Source organism: Limanda limanda, chromosome 1 (assembly GCF_963576545.1).
Source record: "Limanda limanda chromosome 1, fLimLim1.1, whole genome shotgun sequence".
In the NCBI taxonomy this organism is placed as follows: Eukaryota; Metazoa; Chordata; class Actinopteri; order Pleuronectiformes; family Pleuronectidae; genus Limanda; species Limanda limanda.
This window is the reverse complement of record NC_083636.1, coordinates 36,665,375-36,688,256: the sequence shown is the minus strand read 5'-3', so window position 1 is coordinate 36,688,256 and position 22,882 is coordinate 36,665,375. Positions and strand designations below refer to the sequence as shown.

Here is a 22,882-nt window from a genome sequence, read left to right as displayed (position 1 = left end):
ATAAAAGGTAAAGACACACGAGTCAGGGGGCTTTGCTCTGCCTTGGTGTCGGCAGTGGAGGTAGTCAGAGTAAGATCCATGTCTGTGTAAAAGGAGGAAGTTGAATTAAATCTATGTCTTGGTTCTTTTGGTTCAGTGTAAACGAGCAGAAGCTGCAGAGGAGAACGATCACACGTCCCTGGATGAGGAGAACGCTGCAGGTCAAAGTTCAAAGTGGAAATCTCCACTGAGCCATGCTGTGGAATGGCTTTGCCAAGGGCAGCAAATGTTTTATTCACGTCCTCGGTCGCACAGATTGGACGTGAACGTGGGTGGGGGAGTTTCTCCACTGCTACATTCATGAGTGGGACCATGCCCCAAGGACGGGTCTCCTCAAAGGCAATATAACAGGATCTCTGTTTAAAATGAGAGGAAACTAATCCAACTGTTTTGAAAATCACATTTATCCAACTTTTAGGTGGTTTTTTTATTTGACGATTCCAGATTCTCAGACGTTTTTACACATTTGTTGCACATTATATGAAACTGAGCATCAGTGTGATCTGAACAAAATTTTGACATTAATTTATATATTGTTTTTTTTACATGTTATAGACTTAAAGATTAATCTGTTAAATTAATTACAATCACATAGATCTTTCATTATTATAGTTGGTTATATTAAATGCTATAGAATGACAGAGACTCATGTTAAATCAAGGCTATAGAACAGTTAGTTTAATTGTGCATTGCATTGCGTTTGTGGAATGATTGTCCAACTGTTGTGACTAGTGCACAAATGTATGTACCGCTGAGGCTGTATACATTCTTGCTTTAAATATTAAACATAGTGAATTATTCACTACTTTGACCATAAAACATGTACGTATCAACATCTGGGTTTTCTTCATTTGCCGTTTTAACAAAAACTGAATTAGATCCAAATCAGTGAGAAGCAGCTGAGAGACGTTTTGGACAATAACGCGACAGGATGTCCCTGTGAAGAAGTGAAGAACTGTCCCGCTGATGCAATATAGCCGCTGTGCATAATTTTTTTTTAATTGGTGTTGATTGCAGAGAGACAGTTGATGATCACAACTTAAACTGCGTCTACAAAACAAGGACAGAAAGGCAAAAACAAGGAAATGAGAGGATTTAGATTCGCACTTTTTCAACTCTTTCCATATCCTTGAAAGAAATAAAATCAGACTTTTAAAGAGTCATTTGAACTTAAACCTAATTCTGTACTGAACGGTTACCACGGAGCTTGGTGAGAGGATGTGGTCTGGGTGAGGAGAGAGAACCCAATACAATGTGGCGTGGATTCAGATCAAGGGTCGAATCCAGAAGAATCTAAATGTGGGATTGTTGAGCCTTGGCGGAGGTACGTGTTCTCTGTCAGAATGAAGAGTGTGCAGTTCGTCCCTCGTCTCCCGGTAAAATCCGACATTTCATGCGTATTTGACAGAATCTGTGGCACACTCGGTGAATGAAGCGATCCTCTTCCCACCCCGATCCCCATACACTCTGCAAAGACAGCTAAGATTACAAGACACAGTTCACCGGGGCTCACTAATCATGCACTTCTTGGTTCAGGCTCAATTTAAGCTCCTAAAACACTAAAGGCATCAATATGCAGTCAGCACGGATGAGGAGGAATAATTCCAGGGACTCGGAGTAACATATTTAATCATCTAGGTTTCTGTTTTTTATCTAATATTGGAATCCCTAGTGAGTTTAATCTCACTGATGTTGATGTAAAAGCGATCTACATGTCTAGATGACTAAAAACTTTTCTTCTATTTTAGTGAACTGACTCTGTAACTTCTGTTTTCCGAATGTAATCAACAAAGACTCATAGGTTTCATGTGATAAATATTTCAGGGGTGTTTTCTATCTTCTTCTCATCTTCCATCGGACTTGTTTAATGCATGTAAAGCTACAGGAAGTAATCTCGACTCTCAACATGAGAAATAATGAAGCTTTCAGCTGCTCCTGTTTAGACTAAGATGTGAATGTGAGTAAACCTTGTTCTTGACGCCCGTGGGAAGTTGTTTCAGGGGCTGAGCATTGAGCTTGTGAGCCACACGGCTAACGAGGCCCAGTACAGTGGGCGCACTGGGAATCACGGTCCAGTAATAGTCTCAGGGGAGGGAGGAGGAGGTTTTGAGTGACGTGGGACAAAGTGGAGGGGAATGTAAGGCGACGAGAGGCAGGTTAAATCGTGATGACCTGCTCCTTCAGAGGTCGTTGGTGCTGTCTTCACTTCATGGACTGGAAAGGACTTCCTGGTTTGACGGCACATCCAGTGGAGTGTCCGGGCCACTTCCTCCTACTCGCTGGCAGTGAATTTGGTTATGCGACGTTTGCGACTCATATCCAGATCTTCATCCTGCTGATCGGAAGGTGGGACATCAGTTAGGGGACGAATAATCAGAATAATAATATGTATAGAATAACATTTAATCAGGTTATAAAGAAAAGTGCTTAAAGACTTCTACTCAATGGCACATTTGCTACTGCGGTACATATCTTAGGTTTTCTACAAGTAGATTCGTGAATGCATTTTCAGCACTATCCTGCTTGATATACCTGTATTTTCCTCGATTCAAATTCTATAAATTTGGTTGTATGTTTGTATTTTCTTGCTATTTAGTTTTAAAAAAGAGGTTAAACTGTCAAATATCAAACCTCAATAACGTTTCTTTGTCATAAGGGTTCGATAACAGCATCATCAGCCAATATATTGTGTTTAATTAATTGTTTTCTCCATTTTATCATGGACCCATATACAAATCCATCAGAAATGATTATTGCTCTTTAGATCCGATCATTTATAACCATTCATCCTTCAATTGTCTTAATTACAATCAGATAATTGGCTGCAGGCACCATACTCCATCTTCAATTCTCTGGACTGGACGCCTCCAAACTGTTTTCTCTAATTATCTCTTTACTCCAGTTTGTGTCTGAAGTACTAGAGGCTGGTGTGTATAACCGGGTGTGTATAAAAAACTTGTGTGATTGTTGTTTTTGGGGAGGGTTGAGGAACATTATTCAAGGTTTAATTGAGTTTGGCTTAACTCCAGAAAATACATCTATTTCTTACACGTAGCCGTACAACTCTCCTGAGCCCGGCCTCTTTACCAGAACCAACATTTTAGTTAAATTACGAGGGTGTGCAGTGTCTTCCAACTAATTTTAGAATAGATTTTATGATGTTATTGATAATTTTTTAAAGCAGCAGTTGAACTGGCTCCAGGACAAACATGTGCCAGGTATCTGAAACTGTGATGTGGAGACTAAAAAAATAAGAAGCTTAACATTCAATCTATTATAGAAGCACATTAGAGGTTAACATTTACAGTTTAACCTGAGATGATGCTTGTTTTAGACAAACACATTGTAAGCGCTGTGATTATTAGCTCCCGTAGTGACCACATGTACAAGTGGGGTTTCTCACTGTGTCACCAGTCTCCTCCCAATCAGTGTGCTCGCCGGATCGACTGTACAGCTCCATGTCGGACGGAGCGCTCTCCATCGCCTCCTCATCATAGTCGGTGTGGTAGTCGGACTCCTCTGATCAGGAGAAGGAGAAAACAGAACAATGTAGGTGAACATGTTCTTCTGTGAATACGTGGAGCCGACAATAGGAAAGAAGAGGATATCATGACTGGATGTCTCATTATGTTTCCCTTCAACTTGGTTTCTAAATATAATTCATGTATGTATGAAAACTGTTTCTATTTGAGGGTAAGTGCGTAATTTGAGTTGTTACATTTGCACAGGTGCCACTTTCCGTCCGCGTGTGTTACATCCTTTGTGTGTGTTCAGTGTACGCACATAATTGATATTCTAATTCTTTCTCTGCAGTGAGGCTGCAGCAATCCATTTCCTCTTCCATGTGAAACTGATGCGTTTGCTAATAGAGTGTGACAGGAAAACAAAAAAAGGCATCGAAGAACAAATGGGAGCGAGCAGTGGAAAGACAAACATGGGGGGGAAGTGGTGATAGTATCTCAAAAACACTGTGTACATGTTTGAGATAAAAAATGAACGGTGTGGCTGAGATACAGAATGTTGGAGTGTGTGTCAGTACGTTTATCATCCACCACAGCAGGTTTTACTGGCTCGATGCGAGACACGATTTCTGCCAGGTCAGTGAAGGAAGCGTTGGGACACGTCACCACCTGAAAGTCAAACACAAACACACATTCATTAGAAAAACACTGTTTGAGGAACTCTGAATCTGTGGGTATAAGCTAATGAACTGGTTCCATTGTGATGCAACGGCTGCCAGGTGTCAACACCTCGTCTGTTGGAACTGTTCATGACACTGAAATCATATGATGAAAGTATAAATAGAATTTTCTCTAGGACGAAGTGACAGAAGCGGATTATTTGAATGAAATCTTTTAGTCTCAGTTTCAGCAGCTTGGTGCAGATGTCTCGCACATTTTTTAACTGCTCTGATGTGAAACCTATACCAGTTTCAGTCAGGATATGAAAAACAAGACCGTACAAATTTCTTCCACAGCACGATGAGCTGCGTCTACAAAATGTAAAACACTATTATACCGATCATTAAAAGAAAGAGTAAAACAGACAAAGTTGTGATAAAGTCATTTCCTGTCGAGCACGTCTGATCTGAACTGGACTGGTTCCATTACTTTGACTCTTTAGTGAGTTTCATGTCCGGGTTTCTGCAGGTTTCAACAAGTTACATTTTAAAGTTAAAGACCAAGACTTGCAATGCAACTCAATGCATGATGGTATATATTGCTCGGATAGTGACAGTCAGCTGTACACACCTTTCACTGGGACAGCACGACAAAATACCAGCCATTGGGTTTGTTGCATTTTGTCACTTGATCACAACAAACTCGCCCTTTTTGTATGCAAATCTCTTGATTTTGTGCGACACTGTTGAACATACAGAGCTGGGAAACATCCCTCACGGGGAAGCGATGCATTATCTCCCCTGAGAGTTGTACCCTACAGTCGGTGGCATCTGAAAATAGACGAACACTCATTATCCGCCTATGTGGGATGGCTATTGTTTTAAAGAATGAGACGATTTATTTATAAAACAGTCTTTTCGTTTCCAATCTGCGACTATAACTGCAGCTCCACTCTTCTCTCCACTGTTGTTTAGGTGCATCTGTTAGTTTCTTGTCAAGATTCCTTTGTCTGGATTCCAACATCATCCTCTTTCTATTTTTGTTTAAATTGGGGGCAAATGTTTCCCAAGTCTTCATCATTCTGTCTTTTGTCTTGTTTAGTTAGTCCTTTTTGTTTTTCTTTGACATTGCTGAGGGACAAATCTGCTCTACGGTGAATTTCCCTGTATTTAAAGAGCTGACGGATTCATAGCTTTATTGTTGTAACTTTATCAGCAGTGTGGAAATGAAATATGAGGATGTGAACAACACACTGTGGTCGACTGTGAGGATATATTTTAGAGAAGGTAGCACTGAGATAAAAATGGTACCAGTGTAGTGAAACCATTTGGTCGACTACACATGCAGAGAATGCCAATGAGAAGACGGATCATGAGGAAATGAGAGAGAATGTGGAATCTGTCTGGAGGATGTGGGACATTTTACTTTAGTAGTCTGTTCAACCTCATATTACATTAAGCCTGCAAGAACACTTTCATTTCTCTTCAATGTACTTTTTTCATTGGTTGTAATAATGTAAGCAAGGGTTATTGCTGGGGATACATAACTTTTAAATTAAGGGTAATTATTGATAATGAATTGAACGTCTTGCAGAATATCGTGATTTCTGGTGATGATGCGACATCTGGTGTATAGAAATGTTATTATAATGCTTAACTTGCTGGTTTTTCTTGAAATCATTTCCAGTTTTCTTTGAGTGCAGCTGAAACTGATTCACTCTTCTTTAGTCATGGGTCTTAAGTTACATCTCACTCTCCAAAACTTGCTGGAGTCAAAGGCGACACAGGAAAACATGGAGGCGACATTTCCATCTTAGGTCTAACTTGAAATTAACATTTAATGAGAAAATGGATATAGGATATAGTCTCGATTGACAGAGAAAACTAGGAAACCCTGTTTTAAACGGCAGCCTCACAATCCACCACTAGCAAAAATAGTCTGTAAAATTCTTTCTTTGAAATAGCCAGTTTCTTGCAGAATCTTTTAAAAAAGACATTTATTGAGTACAAGTTCACCAAATGTTCCATATTCCTAATTTTAACACAGGCTACAGGCTGAACCTCTGATATTCAGCCTCGAAATCTGGTGATATTTTTTGTTTGTTTTGTTCATTATTCAGAGACATTTCGGCAAATCTAAATACTAAAGTATGGCCAGGGCTCTATCGTTGCTTCACATTGAATTAACCTTAATGACTTTCTTATCACATGTTCTACAGCATTCCCCTTCATCCTTACACTGTTCTTGCTTTGGGTGTTGTGGAAGTCCTCCTGGTGTCTGTCTTTCAACATTTTCTCCACCACTCCGCTGCGAATCCAAACATCAAACACAGTCTTGCCGTGCTGGTATCCCACCTCCTACGTCGCCCAGACAAACAAAAACACTCACACATCAGTATCCTGTTCTACACCAGAGATTTTGAAAATATAATGAATTCCGAGTATATTGTGGGAGTGAAATACATTTTATCATAACAAAGTTAGGAAACGGAACAAAAGAGCTTTCAGCTGAGGAGGAAACAAAAAAGAAGAATCACAAGTGTTCTCAAACTTACCGAAATCTCATCAAACTTTCCAAACTCCAGAGTGCGGTATCTGTCGATTGGCGGCCTGATGTACTCGCAGTAGTCGCTGTTCTTCACCAACTCCAGCTGCCTCACGCAACACACGTAAGCCAGCCGCGTCTGAATCTCTGCCATGTTCAACACCTGAGACCACGAGTGTAGGGATGAACAAACGTATCACCGATTTAAATACACACACCTCCAAAGATATCCTCATTGTTATTCATGGGACTCATTTATCTGTAAGACACATCCCTGCACAGTATGTTGCATCTTTGTATTTAATCAATCCATTACCTTTACTCTCTCAGCTAGGGGGTTGAGGCGTTTCCATAGCAGCCACCAGCCTGAGAGTGAGTCGCCATAATTAGTGAGGTTGGTTTCATCCCTGCTGCCCACGTCAATAGCAATCACCACTTTGGCCCCCATGGAGCACGCCACATCAGCTGAGAGGAGAAGAGACAGATGGCAGGACGGGGAAACAAGGAATGTGTTGTTAAAAAATGTAATCAATCAAATAAACATATGAATATAAAATAATTTTAAGTATATAGGGAAAAAAATGGTAAACGAGATATGAAGTACGATGAGTAAAAAGACTGAAGCAGCTTTCAGACATGCCCAAAAGTCTGGACATTGTATTTGTGTGTCCTAGTCAGTTGTTCAAGACATTTTCCAGAAACGTCTCCTGCGACCCCTGGTAAAATATCTGGAAAATGTCCGAGTGAGCCCTGTGTTGGTGCGTTTGGGCCAATACATTTTCCAGAATTCATGTCTGCAAAAAGCTTCAGTGTAACCAACCGGGCAGGTTGTTGATGTAGCCTCCGTCCATCAGCAAGTGTCCATCTTTGGGGTCGCAGAGAGGAGGGAGATACCCAGAGAGAGACATGCTGGAGCGGACGTATCGCCACAAAGAGCCTGAAACAGCAAACAGTTATATACCTATTCAGCAATACATACTTAACTGATAATTCTAATAATAATTAAACATGAATGGGACTAAAGAGAGGGTAAGTTTATCTGAGGGGACAGAAGATATCTGAAATAATAACAGAAACTATCTGCAGGGCCAAATACCACTTGAGTTTTAAATATCTTCTTTTTGGGTGACCTACCGTCAGTGTGGACCCTCATGGTCGAGGCAGTGATGTCAGTGGTGATGTTGAAATACGGGATCCAAAGGTCCTGCGTACACAAAAGGTTACATCCAAACAGATCAACATAATAAGTGGACGATACGTTCACTAGTCCCTTCTTCACATCGTTATCTCCTGAAACATTCACTCCGATTCTGTCAGGTCCCTAGTCAAAGCTCTCTCACCTCGATCTGTTTACTCTTGAAGACGTTGCTGATGCTGGTGTTGAAGGCAGCTCCGGAAAACATGGAGGTGACCGGGTATGTTAAATCCAGAATCTTCTTATACACTGATGTCATTTCCTGCAGGGGAGAGAAATGAAAGGTCAAATGTTTTGTTTTCATTGTTCCACACAACTGCAGAATGTCCCGTTTCATCATCTACAAAGCACATTTAGTCATTCAAAACGTAATTTGATGCAAAAGAAGATCTGATGGTCTGTGACATTGTTTTTAAGGGCCTTGTACGAGTTGTTTTCATTATAACAACAACCTCCTGGTGTGTACACATGCTTTTATTAGTTTTTCAGCAGACTCACTTATTTTGCTTTTAAAGTGAACAGAAGATAACTCAGATAGTTTTATCGCATGTTTCATCCAAAACACAATAATGATTATTTAAGATTCTTAGTAAAACCCTTCTGAAACATGCGCCTGACGCATCAAACTTTCTTTTCCTGTTAAACTAGTGAAAGTGGATTTGCACTCGGCCTTAAAGCACTTGTGCCATGTGCTTTGGACCATGCGTTTAGGTCATTAAAACAGAGCCCATTCTTTATTGCAACAGTGGCTCTCCTAATTTAATATTAAAAGGAGCAGCGACTCAGCCGGCTGCTTCTACAGGGACTGTTCAGAACCAAGGACAAGGCCGGAGGAGGAGGGGCTGGGTACACTGAGGGAGGACGAATCCGACTCTGCTCTGCCTGCAGACCTGCACACAGAGCAGGTGTCTCACATGGCTCCATGGATGGTCACAGTATTACAAAACCTGAAGAGCATCACAACTAAAAAACTAAAAAGGCTCTATTCTTGAGTTTTAATGAGAAAATCATCAAGCGCTGAATGAACAACACTAACTCATCACATTTGATGGTTAATCAGCACAGCACGGTTCATTATACAGCAGAGTTAGCTTCAAAATATTCCTCCCTAAGAGAGGCTGGGGCGTGTGGAGAAGGAGCTGTTGAACTCTGCTCCTCTTCCCCAAAAACTGAATTCTGCTAATCTCCAAAATTAAATTTGTCACAATTAGTTTGAGGGATTTTAGAGTTAATTAGAAAATGACACGTAAGGAGAAAATGCTTGTAGCTCGTCTGTCGAGGATGCATGATGCTGTGCAATATCCTGAAAATGTTTGGTCAAGGTCAATAAGTGTTAACAGCCCCTGTCTTTCTGGAAAAACTCCCCCCAAAATACTGAGTTTAAACAGTGACGAGAAGAGATGCAATATGAGATGCATATCAAACTGCCCTTGACTCTTAATGTTGGGTCTATTACAAGACTAGAGTCGTGCTGTGTCAGCTGCGTTGACTCTCACCATTGCCCATTCTTTGGCCCTCATCCTCATGCGGCTGTGGCTGCGGTCCTCAGCATATAGTGCCCCCATTAGGGACCCGATGGAAGTGCCGCCAATGAGGTCTATCGGGATGCCGGCCTCGCTGAGAGCTCGCATGACCCCCACTTGGGCACAGCCCCTGAGCAGGAGAGTGGAGAAAAACACGGGGAAGAAAAGAGAGAATTTAAGGTTTTGACCAAAAAGCCTGAGATGTACCAGCGAGCAATAACATTAAGGAGATAGAATGACAGTGACATTTAAAACACCCATTAGGCCTTTGTTACCTTGCTCCTCCTCCTCCTAGAACAAGGGCGATGGCATTGCCCGTGAGGACGCGAGCCAGGCGGGAGAAGTCAGAGTGTCGGTCTGCTGGCTTCTCAAACACACGCTGATACAGCTCCAACTGGGAAAAAAAGGAAATTACTGTCATAAAAGTAGGGAGGAGGAGTGGAAAAACAGGTAGGAATAAAATTAATGACAAAACAAATATGAAGATGTTAAATAAGATGCCAAGAGGCTCAGAGGGGGACGGCCAGAAGGGGATAGAGATCAGAAACACCATGTTTCATTCCTACCAGTTTGGGCAGACTCCTCTTAGAGAAGACCCTTCGGGGACAGGAGAGGTGAAGGTGTCTGGAGATCCAGCTTCGCATGTTCAGCCAGTCCACAGTTCCTTTGGGCTGGGGGCCGTCTTCTCTGTGCAACAGCACCAGCTGCTTCTGAGCACGTACTGCACTTCCCTCTAACATGCGCTCCAGCTGGAGGAAAAGGCATCGGGCACAGATTTTTGACAACGTTTATTCTCCACACTTCTCTATAGAGGGACTCCTGCTTGCACAGATGAAATAATGAGCACCAGCCCCCAAAAAATAATGAAAACTCCAGACCACACTGAGTATAAGTGTGGGGCCACATCAGCAGTGACGTGTGATATCAATTTCATGTTTATGCTGAGTAATAATTTAAGCTGTTCTATCAAAGAAGAGGGAGTAATTCCAGAAGTTATAATGAAAGTTACAATTATACCTGAACAGCTACATGTAATTATATTTCAGAATCTTAAGAAGCACGATGAGTGATAATAGCAAAAATATGAAGATTACTTGGTTGATTAATTCTCAATACATTTTATTATATTTGTAATTTCATTCATTTTATTTTTTCTGTTGCAATTCCCCAGCGGGTGATTTTATTATACAAGGCTCTTGAATGAGCACAGTAATATAAAAAAGGTTAAAAGGTCACATCTGCCACACAGTGAACTTGCCCTCTGCTAGAGGTGTAGTGTATGTGAAAGGTGTGGCGATGTGTGTGTGTATGTGTGTGTGTGTGTGTGTGTGTGTGTGTGTGTGTGTGTGTGTGTGTGTGTGTGTGTGTGTGTGTGTGTGTGGTGTGTGGTGTGTGGTGTGCGTCTGTGTGCCCTGAAAGATAAAATCAACCCTGAGCAATGACTCATTCTGTGCCTAACCTAATATTGATCCATCTTTCCATTTTTCCCACCATCTCCCATTATACAGGCACCCATCCCTTTCCTTCCACTGCACCCATTTCTCCACATGAAGGCAATTACCTGTCTTTCAACAGCTAGACATGCACTCACTTTCTCTGCAGCCCCGCCCGCCACTCTTTCACAACATCCACCCACCCTTCAGCTCATTCCTCCCCACGCCAAAAGGTCAAATATAAACCATTAACCGCCCGTGCGACCAGCATGTTGGTTAACCTCTGGGTTTAACCATTATTCATGAGGGAAATGACTTTTAATCAGAGCAGACAGACCTGCTCTCCCAACAATCGTCCGCATTGGTGGTTTTGGTCTTCTTATGGTATTTTAAAACAAAAAAAACGTGGTTCTAGTTACTCAAATTTGAGGATTGGCTCCTTTCCTCTGATGCACAATTTTTTTTTAGATCTTTGTTATAATTATAAATGACTTGTTCAACACCTCACCTCCCCGACAGCAGGGTCCTGCTCCCCGATTCCCACAATGATGATGCAGTCGGCCTGACGGATGCACCGCTGTGTCCACGGCGTCAGAGTGTAGTCAGTCTGGTAAAGAACTATACGATGGAGGTCTTCCTGTTGGCCCAGCCAGCTGGACAGACGGTACTCATGGACGCTGAAGAGGAAACAGAGTCTATTAAAGCCTGGAGGCATTGGTTGCTGGCAGCACACAGATCAATATTGCTGTTGTGCCAATAAAGCATACTTGAACACAATTTAATCAATGAGTCACAAAGGCCAAAGAAAATAAAGTGTTCCAAACAGCAGTAGGACAGATGAAAAGATGTTTACATGTTTGTTCAGTACCATAACCACTGCTGAAGAGAACCTCTGCCACAAACATACCTGTCGAGTGCTGCAACTCCAAGTTGCTGTTTGATGACTTCACTCGTCAGCAGAAGAGTGGGGCCTGTATGGTGAAGATCAAAGCCGTTATTGTCAATCACTTTAATCCATTTGACTTAAAACAGGTGACGTGTCTAAGATGCTATGAAAAAATTGGATTTGTTCAAATAAATACAAAACAGCCTAATATTCTCAAAGTAGCTTCTTTGATTGTTCCATTCGGTTTTTTGATCTATGACATAAACTATTTCTAAAGATTGAGAACAAGACGCCTCTCCAAAAGTGAAACCATAAATACCTCCTCCTCGTTAGTAAAAGGGACATGGACGAAACCAAGTCAAAATACATACATGTCTCAAAGATGGTTTCTGTCATTTTAGGTAGTTCCTATCACACTGATGTTTTTTCACGTGTTCATATTTCCCGTAGGTTTGGTTTTAATGAGTTCATTGTTGCAATAAAAACAGGATGAAACGTCGTCATTGAGAGATGGAAAATGATCACCGTCTTAATTTGTACCTATTGCGATGAGCGCATGCTGCAGCTCCAGGGTGAAGGCAGTCAGAGGGACCTCCTCTGAAACAGGAAGGACGGTCACAGTTGAGAGGTTGGATGCTTGGTTCCCTGCGTCCCATTTACTGCCGGGAGTGTGGACCGCCAAACTGCGAGCTGGAGACATGAAGAACAATATAAGACAAACCTCGCCCAACATAACCAGTGGGACAATTTTAAGTGTTGGATGAGACACGGTGTGTTGACAGATATAATGACATAATATACAAAACATTCCACATGCAGAGGCACACACTTGTCAGAGGACCGTTGACCTGCTGGTGGAGGATCTTCTGTCCCAGTAGGTGGATCAACCTGGTGACAACCTGAGGAAGCAGCTCTGTGTTATTCATCAGACACACAGCCATGCTTCCTTTTGTGCAGCAAATTACATTTTGAAAAAAATATTTTTTTGATAGAAATTGTAGGGAGTTACACAAATAACCTTGGGCTGATAATTAATCAAGGCCATTTTCCAAGCTATTGTAAATTACTACACAGACTTGATCTATTAAGAAAAAAATTAAATGGGTTGTGTCCGAATTAAATGAAATACTGGAGGTTGGCCCTGCCTGTGGGAACTTCCTCTTGATGGAGCTGAGAGCGCCCTCCGGTAGCTTGGCCAGCTCAGAGTCCCGTACAGCGTGCACGGTGGTGGCTCGGTTCTGATGGGTCAGGGCTTCGACCTGCAGACAAAAGAGGGACACATTACGTTGTTTATATAGTCAGAAAACAAAAGGGCGGAAAATAAATCTCTAAAGTCTTTCTTAAAGACTGTGATTGCAACATGTAATGATGTATTTTCAAAAAAAAAAGCTTCACATAAAGATAACAAACCCCATTTCATAAAAAAAATGTCATTCCGTTTTCTGTCCGTCATTTGCTGAGCCTCGCTTTGCCACTTGCAAACATTTCAGAGTTAACTTCAAGTCAAAAGAAATTAATTCATCAAGACGCTATAAATAAAATCTCATCATCAACACTTGACGTCAACGCAGAAGTACTAAAAATATGTCTCTGCATATGAGACACCTTTCTAACAACCTTTCTCCCACAGAAGTCACGACGACTGGTTCCCTTCTCCAGGTAACAGTAACCATAGCATCCAGCAACCTCGCTTTTATTGCAGACGTTGTGGCAGAGACCAGCCGGTGGAGGAAGAGCAACAGTGACTGTTTCACGTGGTTTATTCAAACTGGCAAACCAGTAGGTATTTTTAGATGTAAACCCTTTAAGGACCAGCATTGGGAAGTATATGTTCAAGTGTTAAATATGTTATAACAGAAACAGACAGATAAACAGAATTTCGTCTTACAAGACGAAAGACCAGAAATGAGGAGACCGCTGCTGTTTGCAAACTCACACTCCCTCTAACAGACTGGAATGTAAAAACATTATTTAAGAATAATATATGTAAGGTGACTTTGTTAATGCAGTCTTATGTAGGTGTTTCATTCAATGTGTTTCATTTACTGCTCCTGTCTGTGCTGGTCTACTCCGGAAATTCCCGCTTCCTTCCACAGTCCAAGCACATGCAGACTGGGGTTCGGTTAATTGGAGACTCTAAATTGCCTGTAGGTGTGAGTGTGACCATGAATTGTTGTTCCTGTAGGTTCGGCCCTGCGATACGCTGGTGACCTTTCCAGGATGTACCCCTCCTCATGTCAGCTGGGATTGGCTCAAGCTCACCCCTGCGACGCTCACAGAATAAGGGCCTCAGATAATGGATGGATGATTTATTTACTGGCAGTAGCAAATGCTTTGAAAGTAATGACCAACTACTGTTAATTAAAAAACCTTCTGTTATACACAATCAAAAGTCAGCACTGTTATTGCTGATCTGTCATCAACATTTATGAGGATACTAGAGGTAGATATTCATAGTCTTCCACCCGCTTTCCACCATCTGTCCTTTGCCCTCCATGGTCCTTACCTCTCCAAAAAGGTCACCGCGTCCATACTCTTGTATCAGCTCCTTCTTGCCGTCCTCTTTCATGATTACAGAGCGAAGTCGGCCACTCAGTACTATGAACGTACTGTCGGATTTCTCTCCCTGCCTGAAAAAAAAGACAACTTGAATCCACCGTATATCTGTAAACAAGCTTGTGACCCAAAACCAGACTTTAGCTGCCTCCACTGTTGACCCATTTAGAATGGATATAATAAAAAACTCCTGCTCCTACATGAATGCAGTAGTGTTTTTAAAGTTGTCCGTGTTTTGTGAAAGAACATTTTTACAACGCCATCAGCAGAATACCTGTAGACAGCCCTGCCAGCCTCCACGGCCATCCAGTCGAGAGCGAAATCTATTTGTCTGACAAAAGACGACATCCTCTTCACCACTGTGTGAGCAACATTCAGCACAACTTTTGGCTCCACACGCATTATCCTGAGGAAGAGACAAGAGTCAAGAGTAAAAAGGGGGTAAAAGAAACCCAACAGACCGTTATAATTGTTCTTTTACGGTTTTGTCATCTTAATCCGACAGTGTTTTGCATGGATGAGTGTGGGCCCGACTGACTCATAGAAGTGGGTTTTGGAAATGGAGAGGAAGCTGCAGTCTCGCTGAGTTTTGACAGTGAATATGAGGGGCTCTCCTGTCAGGACAGCTAGTTGGCCAACAAGCTCCCCAGGGTGCGTCACAAACAGACACGTCTCTTCTTCGCGGTCAATCATCCGCTGGTAAACGTGGAGCATTCCGGAAATCACAAACTGGATGCTCACCTCCTAAAGCGCAGAGGAGAGAAACGTCAAATGTAATAAACAATCATTATCAAAGCCTGCCGTCAGTACTAACAAGTATCAATAACCAATAGCGAAAAATGTGTTGAGAAACAACTGAAACACTCTTGACGTGGTTCTGACCTGGTCTCCCTGACGAGCCACCACAGAACCTGCTTTGACTTGTTGAAGCGTGACTCTGCCCTCGAGCAGAGTCGGATCCTGCAAAAGGAAAAATATATTCAGAATATGTGCTTCTTATTGGCAAAAATACACTGCTCTCTATTGGTGTAGCGCTGCCATCGGAATGTGTCACATTGCTCAACATACTGTACAAGCAGAATGAATATGATCTTTGTTTTTGCAATGATGTAATCCCTGGCATATTTATACCAGTTGATATGAATTCTCTGCGATCAACCTCCCACCTGCAGCTGCATGATTCCCAGCAGGTCTCTCTTAGCGGCCTGGAGGATTGTGCTGCTCTTACTGAGGTGGATGGCATCAGACTGCCCCCCACTGTCTGTGTAGTGAAACACTGCAGAGGGCGTGGGCAGCATCGTCACCCTCTTCTTCAGACTGGACTAGAGACACAGACATAGGAGCGAGACTAATGAAGATGAACAAGACAAGCAGCACAGGATGCAGTGCATGCTGGGATATGATGTTCCATCTTCAATTCTAAACTCTGCCGTCATGGCAGCGGGACTTACCTTCTGAGTCACAGGACTGGATGGAGGCTCATCTATCGTGACTCGAGCTCGTTCACAAGCCATGTTCAGGTCATTGCCTGTGAGCAGGAGGGTTATGAGTAAGCATATCTGTGTGGGTCCTTATTTTCAGATCAGCGACGGTGATACATTTGTGCAGGAAATGAACACAGATGACATTTAGTGATTGTTTCTGCCCCAGACAGTGTCTCACCTGTGCAGTCGGTGGGCATGCTGATGGCCCGCTGCCTCCTGTAGCTGTTTGATGGGCTTTCTTTCCCACCATCTGTTTAATGTTAAGTGACACACCAACATTGGATCAATTTCAGCACAACACAGAGCACAGCTTTAGGTGTGCGTTTAGTATACGTTTTAAATGATATGCGTGTGTGTGACTGCAGGACCTGATTCTGCAGTGCCTTCCATGGTCCCAGCAGGTAACTCGTCCTGAATGTGAACCCGACGAGTCATCTTCCCAGAATTTGCCTCAGCCATAACACTGTTTATGTTGCATAAGGGCACTGCCTGGTTGTCCTGTTGATTAGGCAACAAAACAAATCAGTTAAAGGTCCACATTTCAGTTAGTTCTGGCCTACAGTTACATTTGCAGTCAAACAATACATATGTATATACACAATAAAGGCAATAGAACAGAATCATAAGGAGGCCGAAACATTAAGTTCACTGGGTTTTGGCCACATTACACATTTCTAGAAAGAATAGGTATGGGAGATGGTGGTTTGGTTTGAATAAAATAAATAAATTGGTGCCAGTTGTGCTCATAACAACAGATCAGTGATACCCTCCAGATGATGACATTACATTCATGTTAACATTAAATGGTATTTAATGTATTACATATTTCAGGATGTTAGGAAACTTATAACTACAAACATTCAAAATGAATAATTGTAAAGCCTCAAAAAAAAGGAAAAGTGAAGTTTGACATTTTCCCAAAAATGACAACATGAAAGAATATTTTTGCTGATAATAAAGTCAGAGAAAGCTGCTGTCCTCCTGTTTTCTGTGGAGGGGTTCTAATCATTTATATTAATTTTCACTGAGTCTTTATGAAGGACTGAGTTATGATGCTGTGCTTAATGTTGTGTGAAATTAGCTTGCATGTGTGTGGCCAAGTGTTTGTGTCCTCCTGTGCTTGTTTATGTACAAATTTATAATGACTGGTGCTTTGGTATTCAACAAGAGCCTCTCTGTGTGACAGTGTGCGAATACCCACAAATTCCTGTGTACTAATTAACTTCCCTCCTACCGGATTGAAGAGCTCAGTTGTCAGGCCCAGATAGTTATGCAACGCCAAGAAGGTGACTCTCTGCAGGCGCACCATTATTATCTGCAACACACCCAGATAAACAGAGCAGAACATATACATCAAACTGTGGTTACATCTAAATGAGATTAAAATATTGGTGTTTTATTTAGCGACAGGTTAAAGAGAGTTTCGTCTCAGTGCAAAATAAAATGCTGCACACTGGTCATCCATGTTAATGCAACCAGTTACCTGAATGACGCGCACGAGCGTCTCTGGGTATTTCTTGAAAACTGACTCAAAGGCAGACGCAGGTAAACGTAATATGGTGGAGTGGGTTGCAGCTCGGGCTGACACAGTCTTATATGGAGCTGGATAACCCTGAAAAAACACAAGAGAAAAACAGTTCGAAAATAAGCACAGTCACTTAAACTTTGTAACTGTTGATCAACACCTTATTGGATTTGCACATGGAGTAATCATTTGGACTGAGACAGTTTTACCTCTCAAATTTAATCATATATATAAAAATGGAATTATTAGAGTGAAGTACGATGTCAGCAAAACGTGTGTCTGTTCTGTTCCTGAAAGAGGCAGCTTCAAAACTTGTCATCGAAATGGCTGAACAAAGGACAGTGTGACTGAACAGGAAATTGAAACCTAACAATGCAGCCCCTGAGCAGAATGTGAGGGCAATACATAAACAAAAGAATTCAAATTAATCCGATTGAGATGCATGGGTGGAAGTATAAGCTGTGGAGAGAAGAGACGGAGTAGTGACGCAAGACAGATCAGATGACGGAAGGAGATGAAGTTGCCGGATGTGAAGATGGAGGAGAAATAAAGAGCTCACAGTGATGATGTCCAGGATGCTGAGCAGGCTGTGGACACTGTCTCCTGGATGCACATCCTTCACAACTGGCTCTGTACCATCCTGAAGAAAATACACAAATACAAGAAATTACACCAACAACAGGATTGATCCAAACTTAAGTTCATGGGGCCCAACTTCCTCGAATCCCATTATGTAACTATGTTGAGTCAGTGTTGGTATGTATGCTGAGAGGAAGGTTCACATTCCTCTCACTAACCCGATTAGCTTTTATCATCAGCCATGATCTTAGTGTCGGAGAAACGCTTGTGTCTTTGTGTCCACACAGTTTTTCTTCTGTAGGAGACTTTAACTCCCTGACCTGCGTGACCCTTTAAGAAGGATAATGTTTTCTGCTGTAATAGAGTCAGTTCCAAAGAGGAGGAACGTTTACCTTTTCTTCAACTCTGCTATCAATCTTTGTGTTTTCATTTTTATGCCTTTTGAGAGGGTGCATTTGATTAATAGTTTTCTACAAGTTCAATTGAGAGTTCCTTCAAGGAGCAGAGATTGATGTCACCTGAGTCTTCTTCTTGGTGACATCTGGGTCAGTTGTACAACAAGCTTCCAAGTATGTTTTCTCTCGTTTGGTTTTGCCCAATCAGCAGCAACATGTACAGCATATAAATCCCACCATTAAAAAGACTGCACACACTGGATTCTTAAATTCTGTACTTCCTGCATGTCTATCCTTCTCACTACTGATCATCCTAGTGTACAACAACAAACTATTAAACATGTCTCAGTTATACATTCTTATCATACACAATGGGACCCAATGTATAAAGTGAAAGAACCACAATATGACCCAAAACCCAATGAATTTGGTTTGATAAGGTTAACTGAAAAGCATGCGATGTACATACGCTCTCCTGGATACAGAGCTCGAGTCGTCCATTCTGCACCACGTAGATGCTGTCGTCATCGTCTCCCGGCCTGAACAGACCTTCGCCTTCCTGCAGCTCGATTGACACCATGTGTCGACACAGCTCCAGGAACAGGGGCTTCTCAAAATGTCCCAAGACCCTACAGCAAGTTGTAGAAAAAAAAAAGGTTATGAAAAACCCTCTGAAGAGGCTAAATCTGTGGCAAAGGTTTTGTTACTCTACCTGACATTCTTCAGCATGTAGAGGACCTCAGAGGGCAGGTTGGAGCTCTGCACATCAAACTCTGTGAGATCAGCCTCCAGCAGTGAGGGAGGGGGTTCCTTGGGCTGCAGGATGGGAGGGTCTTTACGGATCCGAAGGATTCTGTTGAAATGAAAAAAAAAATAAAAAATTAATTCCAATAATCAAAATGCTAAATTTTCTTTAGTTGCACGTGGACAATTTTAAATAAGGATTGATATACATACTTGCGAGCTATGCTTAGGACTTTGGTTCGTTTGCGAATGCGCTGCGGCTGCTTTGATACTGAGGTGGAGGTGGGGGGGGGAATCAACGACAACGTCTGGACCTTACAAACAAAAACAAACATTTAAAATCACATTTATTGCAGACAAACAAACATTTTGGGTATATAGAAAACTTGATTTAAGGAAGATAATGTTAATATGAGGATCTGTGCTCAATACTACGCTTAGATGGTCCGTCTTTCTGTATTAGTGTGAATGACATTTATGTTAAATATTGAAATAGGGCCGGTGGAGAAAGGAGACTTAATTTCATGCAAGATAACACTACTCTGCCATGGGGGAAAAAAACATTACATTTAGTTTTATGGAGAGAAAATTTGGATTCATACAGCACGTCTAGTGACCATAAAGGTCGACTGTATTTACATAAAATGTGAATCTATCAGACTGCAAGTGTTTGTGAGTGTGTGTAAGCCAAAAAAGGAAATGGAGAAAACCTTTCGTATGATCTTCCTTCCATAGAAGAGCACTTTATCTCGTTTCCTGAAGCGATACTGAGGAACACCAGGCTGTTGTTTACCTTGTGACGGAAAATGCATATAGATGTGTTAAGATCACATTTTGAAGAAAACTGAAGACGATATAGATACACACACACACACATTTCCCTAAAGAGTCTCATCACTTGAAGTACAAAAGACACAAAATAAATATAGCAGCTAGGGTGGGGAGATGTCCAGCCACCAAATTGGCATTTGATGATACAGCAAAACATCACAATAAGGGTGGAGGAGTTTCAGTTTTACCAGGCTTAGAAACGAACAATTAGTTTGAAAGACTCACGGCCAAGCTTGTATCTCCTGTACAGGAAGAGGACCACGATGCCAATCATTGAGACGGCAACTGCAGCTCCTATCAGCACACCAGTGAGCTAAAAGACAGATAAGAGCATCACAACCACAGTATGGTCACATGATAGGGGAATGCAGTGGAGTTGCACACAGAACATTAGAGCTGCTGGTTTAATAATCATTCAACATCCAAAGCTGGGTCCCTGTTAGATATGATGTAATAATTCTAAGCAGGTTTTGTGCAAGTTGTAGGTTTACAAATGATGACAAAAATCACAGTACACCCTTAACCACTTCTCGAGAGCGATCAGGACATGAAAAGTACACAAAAGGAACTGAATCTGTTTATTAAGCCGTTTCATGTGAAAACCGCTGATTTGCCAGAAAACTTTCAACACAAAACCTCTGAGCTGCAAAGCACAAAAAGCTCCGTACTAAGAACAACCAACAGCAGCAATGTCCTTAATGACCAGAAGAGAAGCAGTTCCAGTAAACACATTAGAGAAGTGAGTGTGATAAATTATTTCTAGTATGAGAGTATGGCCCTTAAAGGATGTTATAAAAACTTGTAAAGGCCCTTGACAGGAAACCACTTCTCCTGCTCTATTTAAAAGACAAACGCAGGCTGCTTTGCCAAAGTCGACTGAAACTCAAAACCATAGTTACAACACTGAAAAACATATTATCAATGTTTAAAGTCCTCACTTACAAAATATGAACAGATCACATTTTACCTCTGGGTTATGCCAAAGGCTTGTTTGAATTTGAAAAATAGTAAAACACAATAGTCGGTCGTGCAATAAAATGAAACTTGATCTTGACGGTCTTCAGCTATCAGTCATAGAACAATAAAACCTGCTTGACTCTAACTAATCAGAGGCATGGGCCAATATGTTGGATCAGTCAACATGTGCCACACAGCAAACTGTACAGGGGATATAATGCGTCTTTACTAATCGACCATCCTTTCCTCACCCCTCAGGTCACACTCCAGCTGACTGAAAACAAACATTCAATAATTAGAGTATTCCATACCATGGTAGTCTGCATCCTCTCTTCCACAAACTGCTGCACTCGAGCGCTGATTTCATGTTTGCTGTTCAGTAGCACCTACAAACACAAGGTTGGGTTGGCACAATTTCTTGAATCCAAACAATAATTTGAGGCCCTTTTATGGGTGCTCAAGCAGTATAGCATTACAATACATTATATCCTTATAGTATAAAAACAAACAGTATTGGTTATGCAGACAAATGGTCCTAGTCAGGGTTTTATGTTGTGTTTGGATTAATATCACAGCTGCATGAATGTGTGTGTTGCATTTAACTGCTGTAGAGGTTGTGTTAATTGCATCCTATTCTGTATTCTATCATATGTTTGTAGCATGGCTGTCTTTGAGAAGCACATATCTCAAAAGAAAAGTCATAAAAACAGCTTTCTTTTTCCAAAGGAACACATCAGCCTTCAAGAACATTTAGTTAAATATCGAGACAGCCCATACTAATTGTAGTGGCCTCCTTAGACATTTCCTAAAGCTAATTGTTATTGACTTTACTAACAAAGCAATTGTTCATTCAGGACATGTACAATAGCCCTCGTCAGCATTCTGATTAAGTTGCTGCTGAAGGTCACATTATGTGAAACATTTAGTTTGCATTCTGTGTACAAAGGCCTTCAATGAATTTGTCATTGCTGCTCCCTTCATCTCTACTGGAAATTTTCTTATGTAGAAATACTTCAAACATTGACACACTTTTCCATTATGTTACAAACTGTTTCTTCTAATCAATGTGGTCAATAACTTTTATCTTGATGTTCTCAGTTGTATCTACTTCACTTCTGTCCATCCTGGGAGAGGGATCCCTCCCACGTGACCCTTTCTGAGGTTTCTATGTTTGTTATCCCTGTTAATAGTTATTTTGGTAGTTTTTCCTTTCTCTTACTGAGGGTTAAGAACAGAGGATGTCACACTTTAAGCCCTGTGAGACAAGTTGTGATTTGGGGATATGGGCTCTACAGATAAAATGTGAAATGTAAAACTCATATTTCATTCAAGCAAGTTATTGAACTATTATCATCATCTCAAGTGGAAAGCATTAACGTATTGAGTGTTATCAAGTGAAATGTGTGATTTAACAGAGATTTAAAAGCTGTGAGGCACCACAGGGTTCTGTATTCATTGTCTGCTGGTTCTCACAGGATTGACTTACTGAAGTGGCCCATTTGCACATGTCTCCATCATCGTCGCCTTGGCAGCCCATCCTGAAATAGGACACTGCTTTTTTATACAGGTATACAACTGAGGGTAGCATTTCATGGAGGAGATGGAGGAGGATGAGGAGGAGGAGGAGGAGGGGGGTTGTAGGGAAAAGAGGAAACTCTGAAAACAAGAACTCAGTAAATTAGCAGCATTACGACAAACACCTTCATATTCTGACTTCCTGTCTGAGTCAAACAACACGACACAACAAGTCGAGCTACGGTGTTTAGCCCACGACACAGTAACATCATCAGCTGGCGTTGAATTCAATTGGTTAGTCAACACTCTCTCAACGTTAGCCATAGCATCACATTAGCCTCGGCTACACTAGCTAGCCGTCTTTGCCAGTTAAACGTAAAACAACCGACGTCAGCTTCACGTTAAAAAGCGTAATGGCATGCGTACGGGACCGAGCACGCAGGTCTGACCTCTCCATGGTTCTTGACATGTCGCTTCACGCTGCCGTCATGTCTCAGAAGACGATGTTGTGATGTTAGCGAAGAAGCTAACAAAGTTTTCTGTGTGCTGCCACTC

General features: G+C 41.6%; 1 protein-coding gene across 1 annotated transcript; it reads right to left on the bottom strand.

The window, feature by feature from the left end:
* pnpla7a (patatin-like phospholipase domain containing 7a) lies at positions 1-22,882 on the bottom strand. Its single transcript, XM_061070739.1, has 36 exons — positions 22,777-22,882; positions 22,299-22,350; positions 21,124-21,198; positions 20,081-20,168; positions 19,735-19,817; positions 19,238-19,338; positions 18,993-19,133; positions 18,750-18,909; positions 17,866-17,946; positions 17,265-17,393; positions 17,016-17,096; positions 16,150-16,279; positions 15,960-16,031; positions 15,749-15,825; positions 15,464-15,619; positions 15,180-15,257; positions 14,836-15,041; positions 14,572-14,703; positions 14,248-14,371; positions 12,887-13,000; positions 12,571-12,640; positions 12,282-12,431; positions 11,763-11,826; positions 11,364-11,532; positions 9,989-10,171; positions 9,698-9,816; positions 9,396-9,552; positions 8,045-8,161; positions 7,839-7,908; positions 7,525-7,641; positions 7,021-7,169; positions 6,715-6,867; positions 6,398-6,517; positions 4,079-4,169; positions 3,443-3,558; positions 1-2,371 (listed from the first exon to the last, which is right to left on the bottom strand). Exons 1-36 carry the CDS (start codon positions 22,794-22,796, stop codon positions 2,312-2,314), a joined length of 4,005 nt encoding a protein of 1,334 aa, XP_060926722.1. The 5' UTR covers positions 22,797-22,882; the 3' UTR covers positions 1-2,311.